This window comes from Brachyhypopomus gauderio, chromosome 5 (genome assembly GCF_052324685.1).
Source record: "Brachyhypopomus gauderio isolate BG-103 chromosome 5, BGAUD_0.2, whole genome shotgun sequence".
NCBI classification, from domain to species: Eukaryota; Metazoa; Chordata; class Actinopteri; order Gymnotiformes; family Hypopomidae; genus Brachyhypopomus; species Brachyhypopomus gauderio.
Window position 1 is genome coordinate 13,761,703 of NC_135215.1, and position 20,098 is coordinate 13,781,800.

The 20,098-nt window shown below is 43.8% G+C and overlaps 1 protein-coding gene across 1 annotated transcript in view; it reads right to left on the minus strand.

Annotated features, from left to right (window-relative positions):
* The window catches only part of spock1 (SPARC (osteonectin), cwcv and kazal like domains proteoglycan 1), a 138,926-nt gene that overhangs the window by 47,518 nt on the left and 71,310 nt on the right, over positions 1-20,098 (minus strand). Inside the window, exons 5-6 of the mRNA XM_077005851.1 lie at positions 15,647-15,761; positions 4,294-4,426 (exon numbers count right to left, since the gene is read on the minus strand). Of these exons, the coding sequence (XP_076861966.1) occupies positions 4,294-4,426; positions 15,647-15,761 (248 nt within the window). The remainder of the gene's footprint in view (positions 1-4,293; positions 4,427-15,646; positions 15,762-20,098) is intronic.

Below are 20,098 nucleotides of genomic sequence, written 5' to 3' on the forward strand. Positions count from 1 at the left end.
AATTTTAGTGAAGGAAAACAATAATAACAACACTGCCCAAACCAGTGAATGTTTAAGAAAAGGATCATGCAATAAAAATAGCAATAATTTTATTGCTAAAAATAGCAATAATTTGAGCAGGAAGACAACAGAGAGCAGAAACAGGGAGGTTCATAGTTACAAAATCTCATACAGAACACATGTACACAGAACACATGTACACACAGACCCACACACACCCACACACACACCCCCCCTCCACACACACACAAAACACATACAGACCCACACACACACACACCCATGTGGCAGCAATAGAAAGAGTACTGTATAATGACACTCAAAAAGCTTGTATTCTATAGCACGGTTTTGTGTTGTAACTGTCAGTGAAGTTCCGCACTGATACAGGCATCTGGCTGTGTCTCTGTTAAGGGTAGTTTTTATTCTAACCTTTTTTGTGCTAGCTAAGGATACTTTGAGTAAACAACAAAGCACTTCTGTAAGCTGTTCTCCATAAAAGCATCTGCTAAACGCTACAAGTACAAATGAAAATGTAAGTCATTACTACATTCAGTCAGAGAGCAAGGCTCATTTCAAATTTGTGCTTTCTGTCCTTGCATGCATGCTACTTTCTGGTTGTGTGTGTGTGTGTGTGTGTGTGTGTGACAACAAGAGAGAGAGTGTGTGTGTGTGTGTAACCGTTAATCGGAGAAGCAGAAGAGGTTATTATACTGTGTCTGCTGTGCACAGTCATTTAGCTGCATGAAGAATGAGAAGTATTAACAGATCAATTATGAAAACATGTTAAACTAGACAAGCACACAGCAAGCTACACATAGAATAAAAAAACCTCACACACCTTCAGAGTAGAGCACAGGCACAGATGTAATGGTGTTAAGTGAAGGACGCGTGCATATGCATTGTTGGGTGGAGTATGTGTACATGTGAATTGATGAGTGTGGAGTATGTGTGTATATTGCTGTGTCTGTATGTATTAGGATGGATGGAGAATGTTTATTAGTGTGGGTGGAATGTGTGTATTAGTGTGGGTGGAGTATGTGTATTAGTGTGGGTGGAATGTGTACATCAGTGTGGGTGGAGTGTGTGTATCAGTGTGGGTGGAGTATGTGTATCAGTGTGGGTGGAGTATGTGTATCAGAGTGGGTGGAGTATGTGTATCAGAGTGGGTGGAGTATGTGTATCGGAGTGGGTGGAGTATTTGTATCAGTGTGGGTGGAGTATTTGTATCAGTGTGGGTGGAGTATGTGTATTAGAGTGGGTGGAGTATGTGTATTAGAGTGGGTGGAGTGTGTGTATCAGTGTGGGTGGAGTATGTGTATCAGTGTGGGTGGAGTATGTGTATCAGAGTGGGTGGAGTATGTGTATCAGAGTGGGTGGAGTATGTGTATTGGAGTGGGTGGAGTATTTGTATCAGTGTGGGTGGAGTATGTGTATCAGAGTGGGTGGAGTATGTGTATTGGAGTGGGTGAAGTATGTGCATCAGTGTGGGTGGAGTATGTGTATCAGAGTGGGTGGAGTATGTGTATTGGAGTGGGTGGAGTATGTGTATCAGTGTGGGTGGAGTATGTGTATCGGAGTGGGTGGAGTATGTGTATTAGTGTGGGTGGAGTATGTGTATTAGTGTGGGTGGAGTATGTGTATCAGTGTGGGTGGAGTATGTGTATCAGTGTGGGTGGAGTATGTGTATTGGAGTGGGTGGAGTATGTGTATCAGCGTGGGTGGAGTATGTGTATTGGAGTGGGTGGAGTATGTGTATCAGTGTGGGTGGAGTATGTGTGTATTACTGTGACCACATATAGTTGGTGAGCCACTATAACTCTGTGTATTCCCTGCAGGACTCCAACCGAGGTGACAGAGGAATGGAGGGAGGAGTAATTGAAGAGGCAAGAGACGGATGGAGAGAGGGATGGAGGGAGGGATGGAGGGAGGGAGAGGGGGTAGAGGAAAAGTACCCGGACTCAGAAACGTGATAGCGACGGCAGACATGGTTCATCCACCCGATAATCCATCACCAATGACTGAAGAATTTACACACACTCACACACACTGCATCAAAACCAGAGGGCGAGAGTGAGCGAGTGTGAGCAGGAGAGACAGAAAGAATGAGCCTTCTGGTACACTGGAGTGTTAAAGGGTAAATCCAGGCTCTCCACACTGCTTAAGATAAATGGGGTGTGTGTACACACACACACACACACACACACACACACACACACACACACACACACACACACACACACACACAAACACATTTAGATTAATATCTATATTCACCTTTAATATATATATATATATATATATATATATATATATATATATATATATATATATATATATATTAGGACTAATAGTCCAACTAATAGTCCATGTGATTGACCTCTGTGCACTTCATCTTTACATCCCACCCCCCCACACACACACTCACACACTCGCTCACACACACACATACACACATACACACACACACACACACACACACACACACACACACACACACACACACACACACACACACACACTTGCACCTGTGTCTGCTGCCTGTGGAACTGACAGTTCAAGGACTCCCACTGTTAAATGAATGCCTGAGTCATAGTGAGCTGTTTACTGCAGGATTAATGAACCTCTGGACTGGACTGGACTGGGTTGTAAAGCCTGGTTTATACTTTCGCGAGCGACCGTAGCGCGCGGCTCCGCCCACCTCGCGCGACCCTGCGCGAGCGGTGTAGGCGTTTATACTGTCGCGAGCGTCGCGAGCGTCGCTGCAGTGTTCTCCGAACCGATAGGTGGCAATAGGTGGCAGTGGAGAATAAAAAACCCCTGCAAAACCGGTGAAAGAACATTTTTACCTGACCAGAGACCGTATATATACACATCAGGCATCAAACGTAATTATGGCTTTGCAGTGTTGTCCGAAACGATATGTGGTAGTATAAAGAAACACCCCTCAAAAAAAGGGGAATGAACATTTACCTGACGCATTTTGATGTTGCTTTGTGTTTCAGGTTTGAAAAGTGCTGGAATTTAGGCTAAAGTACATTAAAATGTTGAAATTACGTTAACAAATACGAGCCTCTTGTAATTCCAGGACGAAACATGAGAGAACGTGAAGACGTTAAGATTGGGCGTTTTGAAAATAAACAACCATTAAATAAAGTGATAAAAAGCGAATTATTTCGAATTTTTTCGAGTATATATATTAATATTTAACTTAATTATGTTTATCGTGCTGGAAAATATTTAAATGGACCTTGAAAGTGCCGTACAAGTGCTTTAATTCCACCTTGTTTAGGTGTATGAACCCTGCAAACATGACTTTGTTGATCGCGCTGAAGCGCGGCGCGCGCGCGAAGTTACAAAATTCGAGAGGTGCACGACCTCGCGCCGCGACAGCGCGCGAGGCCCTCGCGCACGGGCGGAGCCACAGCGATTACGTCATTTGCGCCGCGCGGACCCTCGCGCCGCTCGCGGCGCGTCGAGTATAAACCAGGCTTAATCACTCCACATTAAAGACTAACCAGGACCACACCAGTCTGTGCCAAATACCTTCTGTTTGTTTAAACAGGCATTACTACAGGTGAGCTCACTATACTGTCCGTAACACACTCATCCCGGTAGCTCCCTGCTTTCTGAAACTACCATCAGGCAGACAGTTTCAACCTTAAGACAGCACACCCTCATCTCCCCACACGGTGTTGTTAACCTCCACCTCACCTTCCACACCCAAGCCCACAGTCTGGAATTAAAGACTCCATTGGCACACTGTTTCTATATTAACATCATAGCTGCAGTGTTATCAGATGTGTGCAGTATGAACCTGCATATGATACAGATACTGGCAAGTTTGCTGCTATGGGGGCAAGTTTGCTGCTATGGGGGCAGGTTTGCTGCTATGGGGGGCAGGTTTGCTGCTATGGGGGGCAGGTTTGCTGCTATGGGGGCAAGTTTGCTGCTACGGGGGGCAGGTATGTGCTGGCCTTTATGTCCAGGATTCTGTGTTTGCTACTGCTGTATAGACCTTCAGCGGGGACGTTTATATGCACCATGTCCACTCGCTCTGTCCATTGTTGATGAACAATGTGAGCAGTGCATGCAGTGCTAGTTGTTCAACAGTGCCAATTACAGCAAGATGTATGTCTGTGCATCTTAAGGTCACACTGTGTATTCATGAAAAAAGTCCTTTGATCCGATTCTGAACATACTTGGTTGCTCTTCCTCTTACACAAAATAGTCCAAAAGTCTAAACACTGCAGATGACGATGACGAAGACATTGATGATGATGATGATTTACTCACCTTTGATACGTAGGTATGTCCATCTGACCCACACACTGGGCTAGAACGGATGATGGGACATAGTCTACATTTCCCATGATTCATTGCTCCTATCCAGTGCTTATGGGGAAGACTGCCTTTCCTTGGTTTAACACTACAAAAAAAGAGAGAGAAAAATACAGAGAGACATAATCTTTATATTTATTTTATGATCCAAGAGTATTTTACTTAATGTAGGACCTTTACTTAATGTAGGAACTTATTTCTATTTACTGAGAGGAGAGGGAGAGACCAGACCCAGAGACACGCTGTAGTCTATTAACGAAAGTCCTATTAGTCAGCTGGTTCTGAGGCACAGTAAGATCAGACCAACCACTACCACAGCCCAACTGCACACCAGCACTGCTTTAACACCAATATGGAAACTGAAACAGATTATCAAGCAAAGGAAAAAACTATTATTTGGAGCATTATTTGAGACTACGGAACTTAAGATCAAAGCAAACTAGTGTGAAAACTGGGACCTAGACAAAGAGTGTGAATTAGCATACTTACTGTCTGACTTACTGCTTACTGTCAGAGATCCTACACTGATCAGACTGAGTGATCAGTGTAGTCAGACGAGCACAGACTGAGTGATCAGTGTAGTCAGACGAGCACAGACTAGACTGAGTGATCAGTGTAGTCAGACGAGCACAGACTGAGTGATCAGTATAGTCAGACGAGCACAGACTGAATGATCAGTGTAGTCAGATGAGCACAGACTGAGTGATCAGTGTAGTCAGACGAGCACAGACTAGACTGAGTGATCAGTGTAGTCAGATGAGAACAGACTGAATGATCAGTGTAGTCAGACGAGCACAGACTGAGTGATCAGTGTAGTCAGACAAGCACAGACTGAGTGATCAGTGTAGTCAGACGAGCACAGACTGAGTGATCAGTGTAGTCAGAAGAGCACAGACTGAGTGATCAGTGTAGTCAGACGAGAACAGACTGAATGATCAGTGTAGTCAGACGAGCACAGACTAGACTGAGTGATCAGTGTAGTCAGACGAGCACAGACTGAATGATCAGTGTAGTCAGACGAGCACAGACTGAGTGATCAGTGTAGTCAGACGAGCACAGACTAGACTGAGTGATCAGTGTAGTCAGACGAGCACAGACTGAATGATCAGTGTAGTCAGACGAGCACAGACTGAGTGATCAGTGTAGTCAGACGAGCACAGACTGAGTGATCAGTGTAGTCAGACGAGCACAGACTGAGTGATCAGTGTAGTCAGACGAGCACAGACTGAGTGATCAGTGTAGTCAGACGAGCACAGACTGAGTGATCAGTGTAGTCAGACGAGCACAGACTGAGTGATCAGTGTAGTCAGAAGAGCACAGACTGAGTGATCAGTGTAGTCAGACGAGAACAGACTGAATGATCAGTGTAGTCAGACGAGCACAGACTGAGTGATCAGTGTAGTCAGACGAGCACAGACTGAGTGATCAGTGTAGTCAGAAGAGCACAGACTGAGTGATCAGTGTAGTCAGACAAGCACAGACTGAATGATCAGTGTAGTCAGACGAGCACAGACTGAGTGATCAGTGTAGTCAGACGAGCACAGACTGGATGATCAGTGTAGTCAGACGAGCACAGACTGAGTGATCAGTGTAGTCAGACGAGCACAGACTAGACTGAGTGATCAGTGTAGTCAGACGAGAACAGACTGAATGATCAGTGTAGTCAGACGAGCACAGACTGAGTGATCAGTGTAGTCAGATGAGAACAGACTGAATGATCAGTGTAGTCAGACGAGCACAGACTGAGTGATCAGTGTAGTCAGACGAGCACAGACTGAGTGATCAGTGTAGTCAGATGAGCACAGACTGAGTGATCAGTGTAGTCAGACGAGAACGGACTGAATGATCAGTGTAGTCAGACGAGCACAGACTGAGTGATCAGTGTAGTCAGACGAGAACAGACTGAATGATCAGTGTAGTCAGACGAGCACAGACTGAGTGATCAGTGTAGTCAGACGAGAACAGACTGAATGATCAGTGTAGTCAGACGAGCACAGACTGAGTGATCAGTGTAGTCAGAAGAGAACAGCCACAGGACCCAAAGAGCAAAGACAGAGATGCACTCTTATTTTGAGAAAGGCAACAACCTACAACATATTCATACAAATACAAATTCAAAACAAAATCCTCAATTTCAAAAATATAACCTAACAAGAAAACAAGAAATCACTCTTGGAGAAGCACCAAGATCAGTTTTTAGTAGAAAATACGTAGCAACATATATAATCGCCTGAGAGACATTCAGTGACAGCCTTCCCTCTTATTGCTACTTCTCACAATCAGCTCTACACACACACACACACACACACAGTCCATAATTAGTGGTGACCATGTGTTTTTTGTTATTATGTTATATTATTATTAATCACTCTTGTCATTGCTGTTGGTGGTATTCTGTTAAAATATTATTATTATGATAAGTTAAACATTTTCTTTGCTTTGGCAACATTGTATTTTGTACAGTCAAGCCAACAAAGCCATCGACTTGATAGAGAGAGAGAGAGAGAGAGAGAGAGAGAGAGAGAGAGAGAGAGAGAGAGAGAGAGAGAGAGAGAGAGAGAGAGAGAGAGAAGACTGGGGCAGTTGTTCATTTGCAGAATGTCAATAACTCATAAGAAACCCCTCATACACACAAAGAGCCAGAGACACACCCCACTGAGCAAAGCCATGGGCTACTGGTGTGGTGTGACCCCAAGGCTTTAATAGCAGATTAGAAATGCCAGCTTTTCTGTGGGCACAGAACGAGTTCACAGATGAAACAATGCAGGCTCAGTGAAGTGCACAGGCAGTGTGCTGCATGCGGTTACGGGTGTGCTGGGGTGTGTGTGTGTGTGTGTGTGTGTGTGTGTGTGTGTGTGTGTGTTTCTGTGTATGCACTTTGAAATGTTTGTGCAAATATTTCTACGTGTTAAAGTCTGTGTGTGTGTGGATGTTATTATGTGTGTACATGCGGGTGTAATCGAGAACTCTGTAAACGTACACACAAAAGTAATGCCTATACACAAGAGTCCTATACACATGAAATTTTGTATATGTGTCTGATATCTTTTCCCATGTGTAGTAACAGAGTAATGCTTCTAGGTTGAAAGATATTTAAACGATATATGTATTCAAAGATGTGCAGATATTCAGTGTTTACTTTGTGTGTGTGTATGTGCTCGGGGTTTGGGGGCTGCTGAAGTGTGTGCATGTGTGTCTTCTTATGACTGACTGTCCGCATTAGGCAGTTGAGTTGTGAGTGGATTAAGTTGACCACTACCCACAATTCCTCTGGAGTGTCTCCCATCTATCTTACTCCCGATCACACACCCAGCACCATGACTCGGCATGGCTGCTCAAGGAGCCTCTTTCAACCCCCACCCACAACCCCACCTTCACCCCCACCTCCTCCTATCCTCTCCACACTTCCTGCACTTCTCTCCTTTTCATTTCTCCTCTCCTCTCTTCCCCTGAGAGCTTTCGGTGAATCATCTACTCCAGCCCTAAACAGAGCTTCTTCGCTTCTTTGCTGATGAAGGACATCCGTCTGTATTTCTTTTCCTTAACTAACTATTTGATGATGATTTTGACATATTTAAGTGTTTTATAATAGATGATGGTCACAAATCCCCCGCCCCTGCCCAAAAAAAAAAGGAAACACAGTACATTTATACATTTTTAATGCTGGCCGTGAAAAGGTTTAGCTGTGGTAATGGGGAAGGCGTAACGTAACGAATCCAAAAATGAAAAAACCAGAGGGAAATCCGAGAGAGCAAACTAGCCAGACAACGGATACTTAGACCCGCTAGCCAGAGGACAAAAACAGGTCGATAGGCAAAAAGACAAGCAGAATAAACGCTCAGCACTCTGGGATTAACAATGGCAATAGTTTGCAAAGATGAAGTGCAAAACACATGTTTAAATAGGAGATTGATAAAAGAAGACAAGTGATGCCAATCAATAATCAGTAGAGGCGGATCTGATGAGTGAGGATGGAGTGCTTTGGGTGTAGCCAGGACCAGAAGCCCCTAGATCCCTCAATGAATGTGATAACACCACCATGACAGGAGCTCACTGCAGAAGTCACTGTGTGTGTGAAAGGAGCTGCGCCTGCCCCTGTTGAATATGTGGGGCCCATGTTCCCCCGGGCCACACCTCTAGGGCAGGAGGAGCCGGGGGAGGAGACGTGACTAATGACACCCCCTGGGGGTCAAGGGAGTGTCCCGCCTCAGGACTGCAGCTCCTCGCCCCCCCTTCCCCAGGGGGACTTTCCACTGGACCAGTCTCAGGACGGCACCCTGAAATGCACCAAGAGAACCAAGCACAGCGATGGTCCAGTTGTTGGTCCTACAAGCACCAGGGGATGCTGTTCTGTGCATGTGATGAGGAACCAATGGCAGGACGACAGGATATACCATTAGAGGGCATAATGGCCTGGTTTTATTGGCTGGGTATTCTGGGTAAAGTACACATGTGGTGTATGTCATGCTGTGGAGGTCAGTTGGTTAATCCCCTGGCCGTCTTCAGGTTCCTCTCGGACGACCTCACAGGGCAATTCAAAACAGAGCATGCAAGTACTGCTTAGTATTATGGATTATGTCTTGGCAGTGTCAAGACATGCAGGACTTCAGGATGCAGTGTTGCTTGGCCACTCGTCTCTACTGTCTCCCGTGTTGGAATCCAAAAAGGCATTCTTAACTGATCAAGCTTCAGAAATGGTTGGGGATTAAATACATATTCACAGCCATCCTCTAACCCTAAGCATAAGGACGCCCTAACATGCTGTGCAAGACGTCCCTCTCACTTCTGTGTTGATGATAGAGAAGTCGACAGGTTGTCTGAATTCTTTGCCTATCCAGTGTGTTGATGAGCTGCTCTATTGGTTGGGTTCTCTGCTCACCTTCATTCAACAGTGGATCTGATGAGGGGATCTACTAGCAGATCCCCTTGACTTCAGCACCCCATGTAAAAATGACCCTCATACTTCATTTCATTTACACTGATATTCCAATATCAACTCATCCATAATAATGACCAGCAGTGGCACATGTAACACCTGAGAACAGTTCTAAAGAAGTGTGCTACTAGATGTTGTCACGGTTCAGCTCCAGACCCCTCCTTGTGGGCGTGTTGTTACGTTGTCTGCGTCTAGTTATGTCCATGTTTGTAGTTTAGTGGGTGTGGGTTGTTTGTGAGCGTGTTCGTTAGTCTCACCTGTGCCTTGTCTCGTGATCACTGTGGAATGTGTTCTACACCTATTTAATGTGTAGAACACCTCGTGCTCGTCTTTGTCTAAAGTTCGTGCCCGAGTGAGTGTCTGTTGAAGTGCTTGTGCTACTGCACTGAGCTTCACTTTCGTGTTTTCGTGTATGTTTCACTGGAACTTTTGTCGTCGTGCCTGCCTCCTCCGCACGTTACAGATGGTTGGAGGTAGGGTATCTGGGCTTCCTTTTGGGTCATGGACAATCTGCAACCCCAAAAAGACAAGACTGCAGTGATTGTAGCCTGTCCAAGACCTAAAACCAAAAAGTAGATGAGGCAGTTTTTGGAGCTGGCTGGCTACTAATACACCAACCTCTACTTCAGAGAGAGAGTTTCAAGAGAAAGAAAATAACCACTTTCTCTTACCATGCCTCCTGCAACCAGCATCCCCTCCCAGACCTAGAAATTACTATACAGTCCATCCCATATTCCATTTTTAGATACTTTTGGGGCTCTTTGTTCTGTATGTCCACTGAATAAGACATCTTCGACAGATATGCTATATTCATATTCAACAATCATGTGAGGAACTTTCCCTGGAGGTATGAATCCCGTTGTTCTCCCAAATGACAATTATTCAGCATTCTTGCCAGCTTCTCGAATGGCAAAAGGATGTGGATACTGTCCAGTCTTTTGTTTGGCAGAGCATTACACAATCCATTTATTCTTTATTCGTTATAACAAATGGCCCACCTTGGCTACTCATGAACTTGCAAGGATCCACCACTTGTGTTGTGTTCATTTCTATTGTAATCATCAACACTGGGCAAGGAAACGTCATCCAGGTTAGGCCAATTACATCTAGGTCTTCCTGTTAGGAGATGTGACCTTTGCTGACTGACATCACTTCCTGAGTAAGGAGTTCTAGAAGCGTAATAAATTAATTCCATTCCAAACTACACACTTTTATGACTCAACTGCATATTGATATCTTTTCTTTCCCCAGTGTTCACAATAGCTCTAACAACCAAAATAGTACTTGCTAATAATTTTCCTGGCTTAGTAGTCCATAATCAATCCTATATAATCAGATATTTCATTTTGGTACATTAAAAGCTCTAGGCAAGAGGATAGTGAGCGTCTTTGTGCAATTTAATGTCTGCATAGATTTCCTGCTATTTCACAGAGAACAATAAACTGACTTTACATCCAGATGTGCATGAAAAGGAAGTTATGTGCTGAGAAGAATGGAGCAGATATAATTTCTGAGAGCTTCCTCTCTCCTCATATGGACTAGGTAGAATCTTGTTTGTGTAATAAGTCTCAAACACCTCCTTTGGATACATTCAGGTTCTTGCACCACCTGCTTGGGTAACCCTGTCCAGACAGGAGAAGCATACGTCCAGACAGGAGAAGCATACGTCCAGACAGGAGAAGCATAGGTCCAGACAGGAGAAGCATAGGTCCAGACAGGAGAAGCATAGGTCCAGACAGGAGAAGTATAGGTCCAGACAGGAGAAGCATAGGTCCAGACAGGAGAAGTATAGGTCCAGACAGGAGAAGCATACGTCCAGACAGGAGAAGCATACGTCCAGACAGGAGAAGCATTTGTCCAGACAGGAGAAGCATTCGTCCAGACAGGAGAAGCATAGGTCCAGACAGGAGAAGCATAGGTCCAGACAGGAGAAGTATAGGTCCAGACAGGAGAAGCATACTCCCAGACAGGGTGGATGAAGGTCAAGGCAGCATATCTTGTGGAAGGCCTGCACTGCACACAAATGTGTGTGTGGCATATGGAGAGACATGAGTGAGGTATAGGAGATATGATTATCCCATATAATGTCTGAGCTGATCGAAACACTTAAAGGTTTGAAGACAAAAAAATAAAAAATAAAAGTCCTCTCCCTGGCTAACAGCAGACTGTATCTCTCACAGAATATATTCTGTCAACACCTCACTCAAGCTCAGATCATCAGCACAGTTCCCCACCACCACAGCATCCAGTGTAGTGTATTCATACAGGAAACAATAAGAAGAGGAGATACCGGTCCTCCCTGAGGAACGCCAGCTTGCACACGTTTGGCTGGAGACACACAGTGTAGTGTTCCCCAGCCCACAGACTGTTGCCTCCATATCAGAACCAGCCATATATTTGTGTCAATACTATACGAAGCTAACATAGACAGAAGCTGACCAAGATTCATTGTACAGAAGACCCTGGAGAAGTCGATACATGCAACGTGACCATACAGCTTGGGAACTGCATCAGGCGCATGCTGCTTGCCTGGCGTGGCATGCAGGAGAGCATTCAGTCGGTCTGATCTTCAGGAAAATGGGTTGAGTGTTCCTGATTGCCTTTTCTGTCTCATCGAACAGAATCTTTTTTTTTTTAAGATTCTTTCATATGCCTTGCCTACACGACACAGCAAGAAGATGTGCTGGAAGTCCTGAGGGAGCTGTGATTTTGTGGGTCTTGGTTCAGCACTGAATCCTTCCACCGAGTAGGAAAGTGACCTCCTACCAGACATGAATTAAACATATGCGTCAGTACAGGTGCTAATTACTCATTGTAGTTCTTCAATGCCCAGACAAACCCTAGCTTTCCCCCTCTACCTTAGGCTGTTCGATTTCACTGGTCAACAATGATTCTGCTTCCTGCAAAAATAAAAAAAAATGCCAAATATGTTTTCAGAATTTCTCTATCACCCATGGTGTTTTGTTCCAGTATGTCATTGTATATAGCATGAAAAGGTGGTACCGAGGAAAGTGGACCACTTCTATTCTGGCAGACTACTGCTAGACAGAGAAGAGGCACACTGAGCCCAAATATAGGTGAAAATCAGACACTGTACATTGTAGAAGTGAGTGCTGGGTAGACTGAAAGTCAGGTTTGTTTAAATGAAAGAGAAAGAGTCAGAGCTTACAGACCCACACATTACCACAGAGACGCTAAGACACAAACACACCTATATACCAAATAATCCACATTACCACAGAGACGCTAAGACACAAACACACCTATATACCAAATAATCCACATTACCACAGAGACGCTAAGACACAAACACACCTATATACCAAATAATACACATTACCACAGAGACGCTAAGACACAAACACACCTATATACCAAATAATCCACATTACCACAGAGACGCTAAGACACAAACACACCTATATACCAAATAATCCACATTACCACAGAGACGCTAAGACACAAACATATCTATATACCAAATAATCCACATTACCACAGAGACGTTAAGACACAAACATATCTATATACCAAATAATCCACATTACCACAGAGACGCTAAGACACAATCATATCTATATACCAAATAATCCACATTACCACAGAGACGCTAAGACACAAACATATCTATATACCAAATAATCCACATTACCACAGAGACGCTAAGACACAAACATATCTATATACCAAATAATCCACATTACCACAGAGACGCTAAGACACAAACATATCTATATACCAAATAATCCACATTACCACAGAGACGCTAAGACACAAACATATCTATATACCAAATAATCCACATTACCACAGAGACGCTAAGACACAAACATATCTATATACCAAATAATCCACATTACCACAGAGACGCTAAGACACAAACATATCTATATACCAAATAATCCACATTACCACAGAGACACTAAGACACACATTCATATAACAAATAATCCACATTACCACAGAGACGCTTAGACACAAACATATCAATATACCATATAACCCACATTAACACAGAGATGCTAAGACACACATTCATAAACAAATTAATTGATAATAACAAATCACAAACACGTACAAACACCAAATAACCCACATTAACAAAATACACAGGGATGCTAAGACACAAACACATTCATATACCAAATAATCTACATTAACACAGAGATGCCAAGGCACAAACACAAAAACACATTAACACAGATATACTAAGACAAACACATGTAGATACTAAATAACTCACGTTAACAAATTAACACTGAGATGTTAAGACACAAACACATTTATATACAAATTAACCCACATTAAAACATAAAAACAGATGCTAAGGTGCACACTCTTTCATAGACCAAAAAACATTAACACATTAACACAGAGACGCATAAACATGATGGTCGAAAGATTCTTAAAATGGGATTAAAATTCAATGTGCTGTAAGGTTTGTCTGTGTTATTTTGTGAAGCAAAAAATAAATGAACACTGCTCAGTGTTTTTGGAGAAACAGTTTAGTCTCATTAATACTTTAGGAATGTGTTGGTTGATACCATTGTTGACTGTACAGTCTAGGGTTGTAAGGGATGAAGTCTTTTGAGGCAGGACAAAGCACAATTTTCACGTTCCTCTATAAAGGTGAATCCAGTTATCCAGGACTCTCTTAGACCAGGCCTGAGTGCATGAGACATATACTGTATATTCAGACAAAAACATGCTAGGCAGGGTTCACATCTTTGTTCAGCGTATTTAATGAAGCAGCACCTTTAGATCTTTGAAATAAAGTGTGTGCAGGGCAAAATTGAGCACTGGGTGTTGGTCTGGGAGCGGAGTCATTCTTCAGGACCAGCACTCATACCCACACAGGACTCTCAACAGCACACAGGCACCAGCCCTCAATGGATCTGCTCTACAACATAAGCACGCTAATTTATTCGATGGATTATGAGCCTTCCAACGTAATCCTCCGCCTTTTTAATTTATGAATACATGTTATTCAGTTAGACCTAATTAAGCAGTGTTATTTATGCATTCATTTATTATTTGCATATGAACAATCTACTTAATGTTTGTCACCATGTAAATTAATGATAAAAAATGATAGTCACATCTCATTTGTTTGGGATTAATGACAGATTAGCGTTCGCTTTGTTGCCATGGCAGAAGATGCAGTGCAGAAATGTGTAAATTGTTATCAAGTGCTTGCAGGGTGTTGGGTTTATAATAGGGATCAGAGTGTCATTATTTCACAGTGAACAAGATTTGGCATGGCACTCCATACTGGAGTGTTTGCTTATCAAGAGGTGGTGAGTTCATTATGCTTAATGAACTCCTGGGTCCACTCAAATGGCCGCCGAATAATCAATATGTGTTTGACCAAACACGACATGGGCTGGAAAGGGAGGCGAAGGACTGAGGGAGTATGTGGGGGTATGTGGGGGTATGTGGGAGTATGTGGGGGTATGTGGGGGTATGTGGGGGCATGTGGGAGTATGTGGGGGTATGTGGGAGTATGTGGGGGTATGTGGGGGTATGTGGGAGTATGTGGGGGTATGTGGGGGTATGTGGGAGTATGTGGGGGTATGTGGGGGTATGTGGGGGTATGTGGGGGTATGTGGAGGTATGTGGGGGTATGTGGAGGTATGTGGGGGTATGTGGGAGTATGTGGGGGTATGTGGGAGTATGTGGGAGTATGTGGGAGTATGTGGGGGTATGTGAAAGTATGTGGGAGTATGTGGGGGTATGTGGGAGTATGTGGGAGTATGTGGGAGTATGTGAAAGTATGTGGGAGTATGTGGGGGTATGTGGGAGTATGTGGGAGTATGTGGGGATATGTGGGAGTATGTGGGAGTATGTGGGAGTATGTGGGGGTCTACAGTAGTGGACTGCTATGACACTCTGCTGCCTCCGTAATGAGCCCACAATGGCCTCCTATGCTGTGTCAGAATAGCATTTGAAATGTAAATTTATTTGTAAAGTGTAATTAGGCTTTAACTAAATTATGTCATAGTTGCTCATTTGGCTTATAGAAAAGGTTTTTAATCATGTTTATAGAGTAATTGGCGAGCCCAGATGGCAAAAAGATGGTGATATGCTATTAATGAGAGATTATGTGTGGCAGACCATCCCTGATAGAGACTGAGCACACAGTGAATTTAGCTAATATCATTACCACTCTGGTCCTTCTCCACCACTGCCAGAGGACATGAGGAGCAGAGATCATTTTTAAAATTGTGTGTGCAAGATAGCGACAGGGAGGAAGAGAAAGAGACCAAATGTGTGTGTGTGTGTGTGTGTGTGTGTGTGTGTGTGTGTGTGTGTGTGCGCGTGCATGTGTGTGCGTGTGTGTGTGTGTGTGTGCGTGTGTGTGCGCAGTCTTACCTGTGCTGTGGTGGCTTGTGATTGGTGCAGATAGCCGTTTGAAGGTCATGGCTCACACACACTTTATGAGGAGGACAGTGTAGCTTCATACAAGGGTCCTTAGTGATGTCCAAACCTGTCAGAGAGAGAGAGAGAGAGAGAGAGAGAGAGAGAGAGAGAGAGAGAGAGAGAGAGAGAGAGAGAGAGTGAGAGACAGAATAGCAAAGACAATGGTACAATAATCTACCATTGTTAAATCAACTACTGGTGGACTGGAAATACATTTGTATGAGGATCTAGCTGACTATCAGTAAAGGCCCTGATATACAGCATTATAACACATTATTAGACTCTGCTCCTGACATACTGTATATGTACGTCCAGTCAGAGTATTCAGAAGTTTAGATATGAAACTCTGTGAAATACTGACAGAGATATAGGAGATAGAGGAGAAAGAGAAAGAGAGAGAGCATCAGAGAGAGAGAGAATCAGAGGGAAGAGCAGAGAGAGAGAGAGAGAGAGAGGAGCAGAGAAAGAGACAGAGAGAGAGAACATTAGAGAGAGAGAGAGAGGAGCAGAGAGAGAAAGAGAGAGGGAGCATCATAGGGAGTGACAGAGAGAAAGAGGATGAGAAAGGCAGACGCATTGATAGAAAGCCTTTCCAGTACTTTAAGACATGGAGAAAAACAATTAAACACATTTTGGACAAAAGCTTCATCATCCCACACACACATGCATGTAAGCCCACACACACACACACACACACACACACACACACACACACACACACACACACACACACACACACACACATTGAGGAATAGCTTCCAGTGAAAGCTTACTGTCAGACTTGTGCTTTCTGTTCGGGGGGGGGAGAGAAAGATGGAGAGAGTGAGAAAGGGAGGAAGAGAAAAAGAGAAAGGAGGAGGCACATCATTTCAGGGAAATGCTGTCTTGTGCTTTTTTCTTTTTCACATTTTCCGACTTTCATTATATATATATATATATATATATATATATATATATATATATATATATATATATATAATTGGGGTATTTTTGCTTGCATTTGTTGTTGGTGGCAGGCATTAGAGAGTGGGCAAGTGATTTAATGGTCACACGTGCAGGGGATGACACTGAAACGTCCTGACTCATCTCTCAGAGTCAGACCAGATTAAACGCTTCCCGAAGGCTTTGTGTTGGCTTTGAGATTTCAGTCTGCCACAGCACAATCCTTACCTCCCTCTCTCTCCCTCTGTACACACACACACACACACACACACACACACACACACACACACACACACACACACACAAGATAAATCGTTCTTGAATTTTTCTTGTGCTGTTTTTTGTACAGTTATGCTCAGGTTTGATCATCAGGAATATGGATTCCCAGACATCACCAAGGACATGGCAATCACTACAGAGACTCCACACACAGGTGGAAAGGTCACAGAGGTCAAACCGCACAGCTGCCAGGCTAACCACAACCTAACTTCTCTCTCGCCCTCTTTTTGCATCTTTTTTATCTCTCTGACCTTCATTCACTCTTTCTTCCCTTTATCTCTCGACTTGACTTTCTTTCTTAGACTCTCTCTCTCTCCATTTCTCTGACTCCCCCTCTCCCTTTTCCTCTCTCCCTCCCTCTCTCTCATTTTCTCTTGATCTTGATGGCAGTCTGATGCCAACCTGCTGTTGCCCTGGAGTGCAGCCATAGCAATTGGCACTAACTCTGCTTCGCTATTTTCAGTTAAACTCTCTCTCCCTTTTCTTCCTCTCTCTCTCTCTCTCTCTCTCTCTCTCTCTCGTTCTCTTTCTTGCTCTCTCACACATGCACACTCACACACACTCACACACAAAGTTAGTGATGAGGCAGGAAGGAAAAGATCAGGTTGTTGAAAGGATGAGGTAGAGCATGACTGAAGGACGAGTGAGGTTGTGCCATACTGACAGAAGGTGCTACAACCTCTTACCTGATGGACACGCAATATACAGACCATATACTCAGCACAAACAAACACATGCATGCTTGCACCCATACAAACTGAATCACACATGCACGCTCGTGTCATGAAGTGACTGCTAAATCTTTTAAATTTCAGTGTGCATAATCCTATTGGAAGTGCAAATACGTTTCTGCACATTACCATAAAAGTGTGCAAGTGCACATCTGTGTGTGTGTGTGTGTGTGTGTGTGTGTGTGTGTGTGTGTGTGTGTGTGTGTGTGTGTGTGTGTGTATGTGTGTGTGTGTGTGTGTGTGTGTGTGTGTGTGTGCGTGTGAATTTGATTTGCAGAAATAGTGTTTTTGCCAGTGCAGAAGTGCAGATCAGAAGCAGCAACTGGGATGAATCTCACCATGAAGATGCAGAATTAATACAAACCAGAGCAAATGTCAAATAACCTGCGACTCCAGTTAAACAGTTAAAGGGAGAGTGAGGGAGAGAGAGAGGAAAACCAGACAAAAAACACTGGGAAAACCAGACAAAATCACAAAGTAGAATGCAATGTTATCTGGCCCTAAAGAGACAGTACACTGTGGCAGAGTACCTGAGCACAGTGACTGATCTGAAACTGAGAACCACCCTGACGAGGTACAGACTCAGCCAGCACAACCTGGCTATAGAGACTGGCAGGCACAGAAGATCATGGGTGCCCCAAGAAAACAGAACTTGCCAACAGTGCAAGATGGGTAAAATTGAAACAGAGCTGCATTTCCTGACAGAATGCCAAAAATTCACTGATATTCGAAACAAATTTTACATAAAATTCATCAATAAACACCCCGCATTCAACAGCCTATCTGATCTAGAGAAACTCCCCTACCTACTAGGAGAGCACAGAGACTGCTGCACACTCGCAGCACAATACGTCATGGCCTGCCACCGTGAGAGGGACAGTGAGTGATCACACATACACGCACACACATACACACATATACGCATACACACACACACACACACACACACACACACACACACACACACACACGTCTTTGATGTATGTAAATATACATGTGGTTCCCCTTCTTACCCCCTTATGCATGTATTATTTGATACCAACTTCTGATTTTGTTATTTAATTAGGGAAATGTATTTATGTGTATGTATATATTCATTTTACCTGTTGTTTACTCCTTAACAATTTTGTAATGTTTAGAGTTGTGAGCCCAACTTTTATCTAGTGTTACTAATATTATAAGTGTTCAGGCTTTGGCAATACAAATGAAGCAATATTTGTCATGCCAATAAAGCACCTTGAATTGAATTGAATTGAATTGAGAGAGAGAGAGAGAGAGAAGGAGAGAATGTGTGAGAGAGAGAAGGAGAGGGAAGGAGAGAATGTGAGAGAGAGAGAAGGAGAGGGAAGGAGAGAATGTGAGAGAGAGAGAGAGAGAGAGAGAAAGAGAGAGAAGGAGAGAATGTGAGAGAGGGAGAGAAGGAGAGGGAAGGAGAGAATGTGAGAGAGGGAGAGAAAACAAAAGAGTAAGAGAGTACGCGAGAAAGAGTACTGACTGTGTCTGTGTGGGGGAGTAGTGTACTGAGTCAGTACTGACTGTCTGTGTGGGGGAGTACTGTACTGAGTACTGACTGTGTCTGTGTGGAGGAGAGTCCAATCTCTGCAGTGAGGTTTGCTATAGTACAGTCCTGCCACCGCGACTAAGGCTGTTCTGACTGATGCCAAACGGGTGCTGGCCTGATCCCCTCCCTGCATGACTCCTCCCACCTCTGCAGATGAGAATGAGGACTCCCTACATGACTCCGCCCACCTCTGCAGATGAGAATCAGGACCCCCTGCATGACTCCGCCCACTTGCTGAATCCCTTCCCACTGGGAGCCCATCAGCTGCATCCTGGCTCCACCATTACACAACATGCAAAGTTTGAAATATTTCATTAGATTATTACGACTCGCAGTTGTTAGTGAAAAGTCCTTGAATGTTGATTTTAGAAAAATGCTAGAACAGGCTATAACAGCATTGTAAACACGAGTACACACACACACACACACACACACACACACACACACACACACACACACACACACACACACACACACACACACACACACACACACACACACACACACACACACATGGGAATGCATGGGAATGCATTTCTCAGCTTGTTGCAAAAATATGTCTTGCTGTAAATACTGTTTGTATTCTCTGTTCTTTAAATCGCTCAATCATTTTTCCATTAGAGAGAGAGATGAGAAAAACACAGAATGTTTCATTCATATTCTGCACTTAAGGGGCTGGCCACAGAATGCGTGTGTGTGTGTGTGTGTGTGTGTGTGTGTGTGTGTGTGTGTGTGTGTGTGTGTGTGTGTGTGTGTGTGTGTGTGTGTGTGTGTGTGGTATCCACGGGAGAAAAAGCAATGAAAACGAGAAACTAGGGATGCCGGTGATCCCAGCAGATAAATGGAGGATGAGAGAGAAAAAGAAGGAGAGAGAGAAAGGGAGGGGGAGAA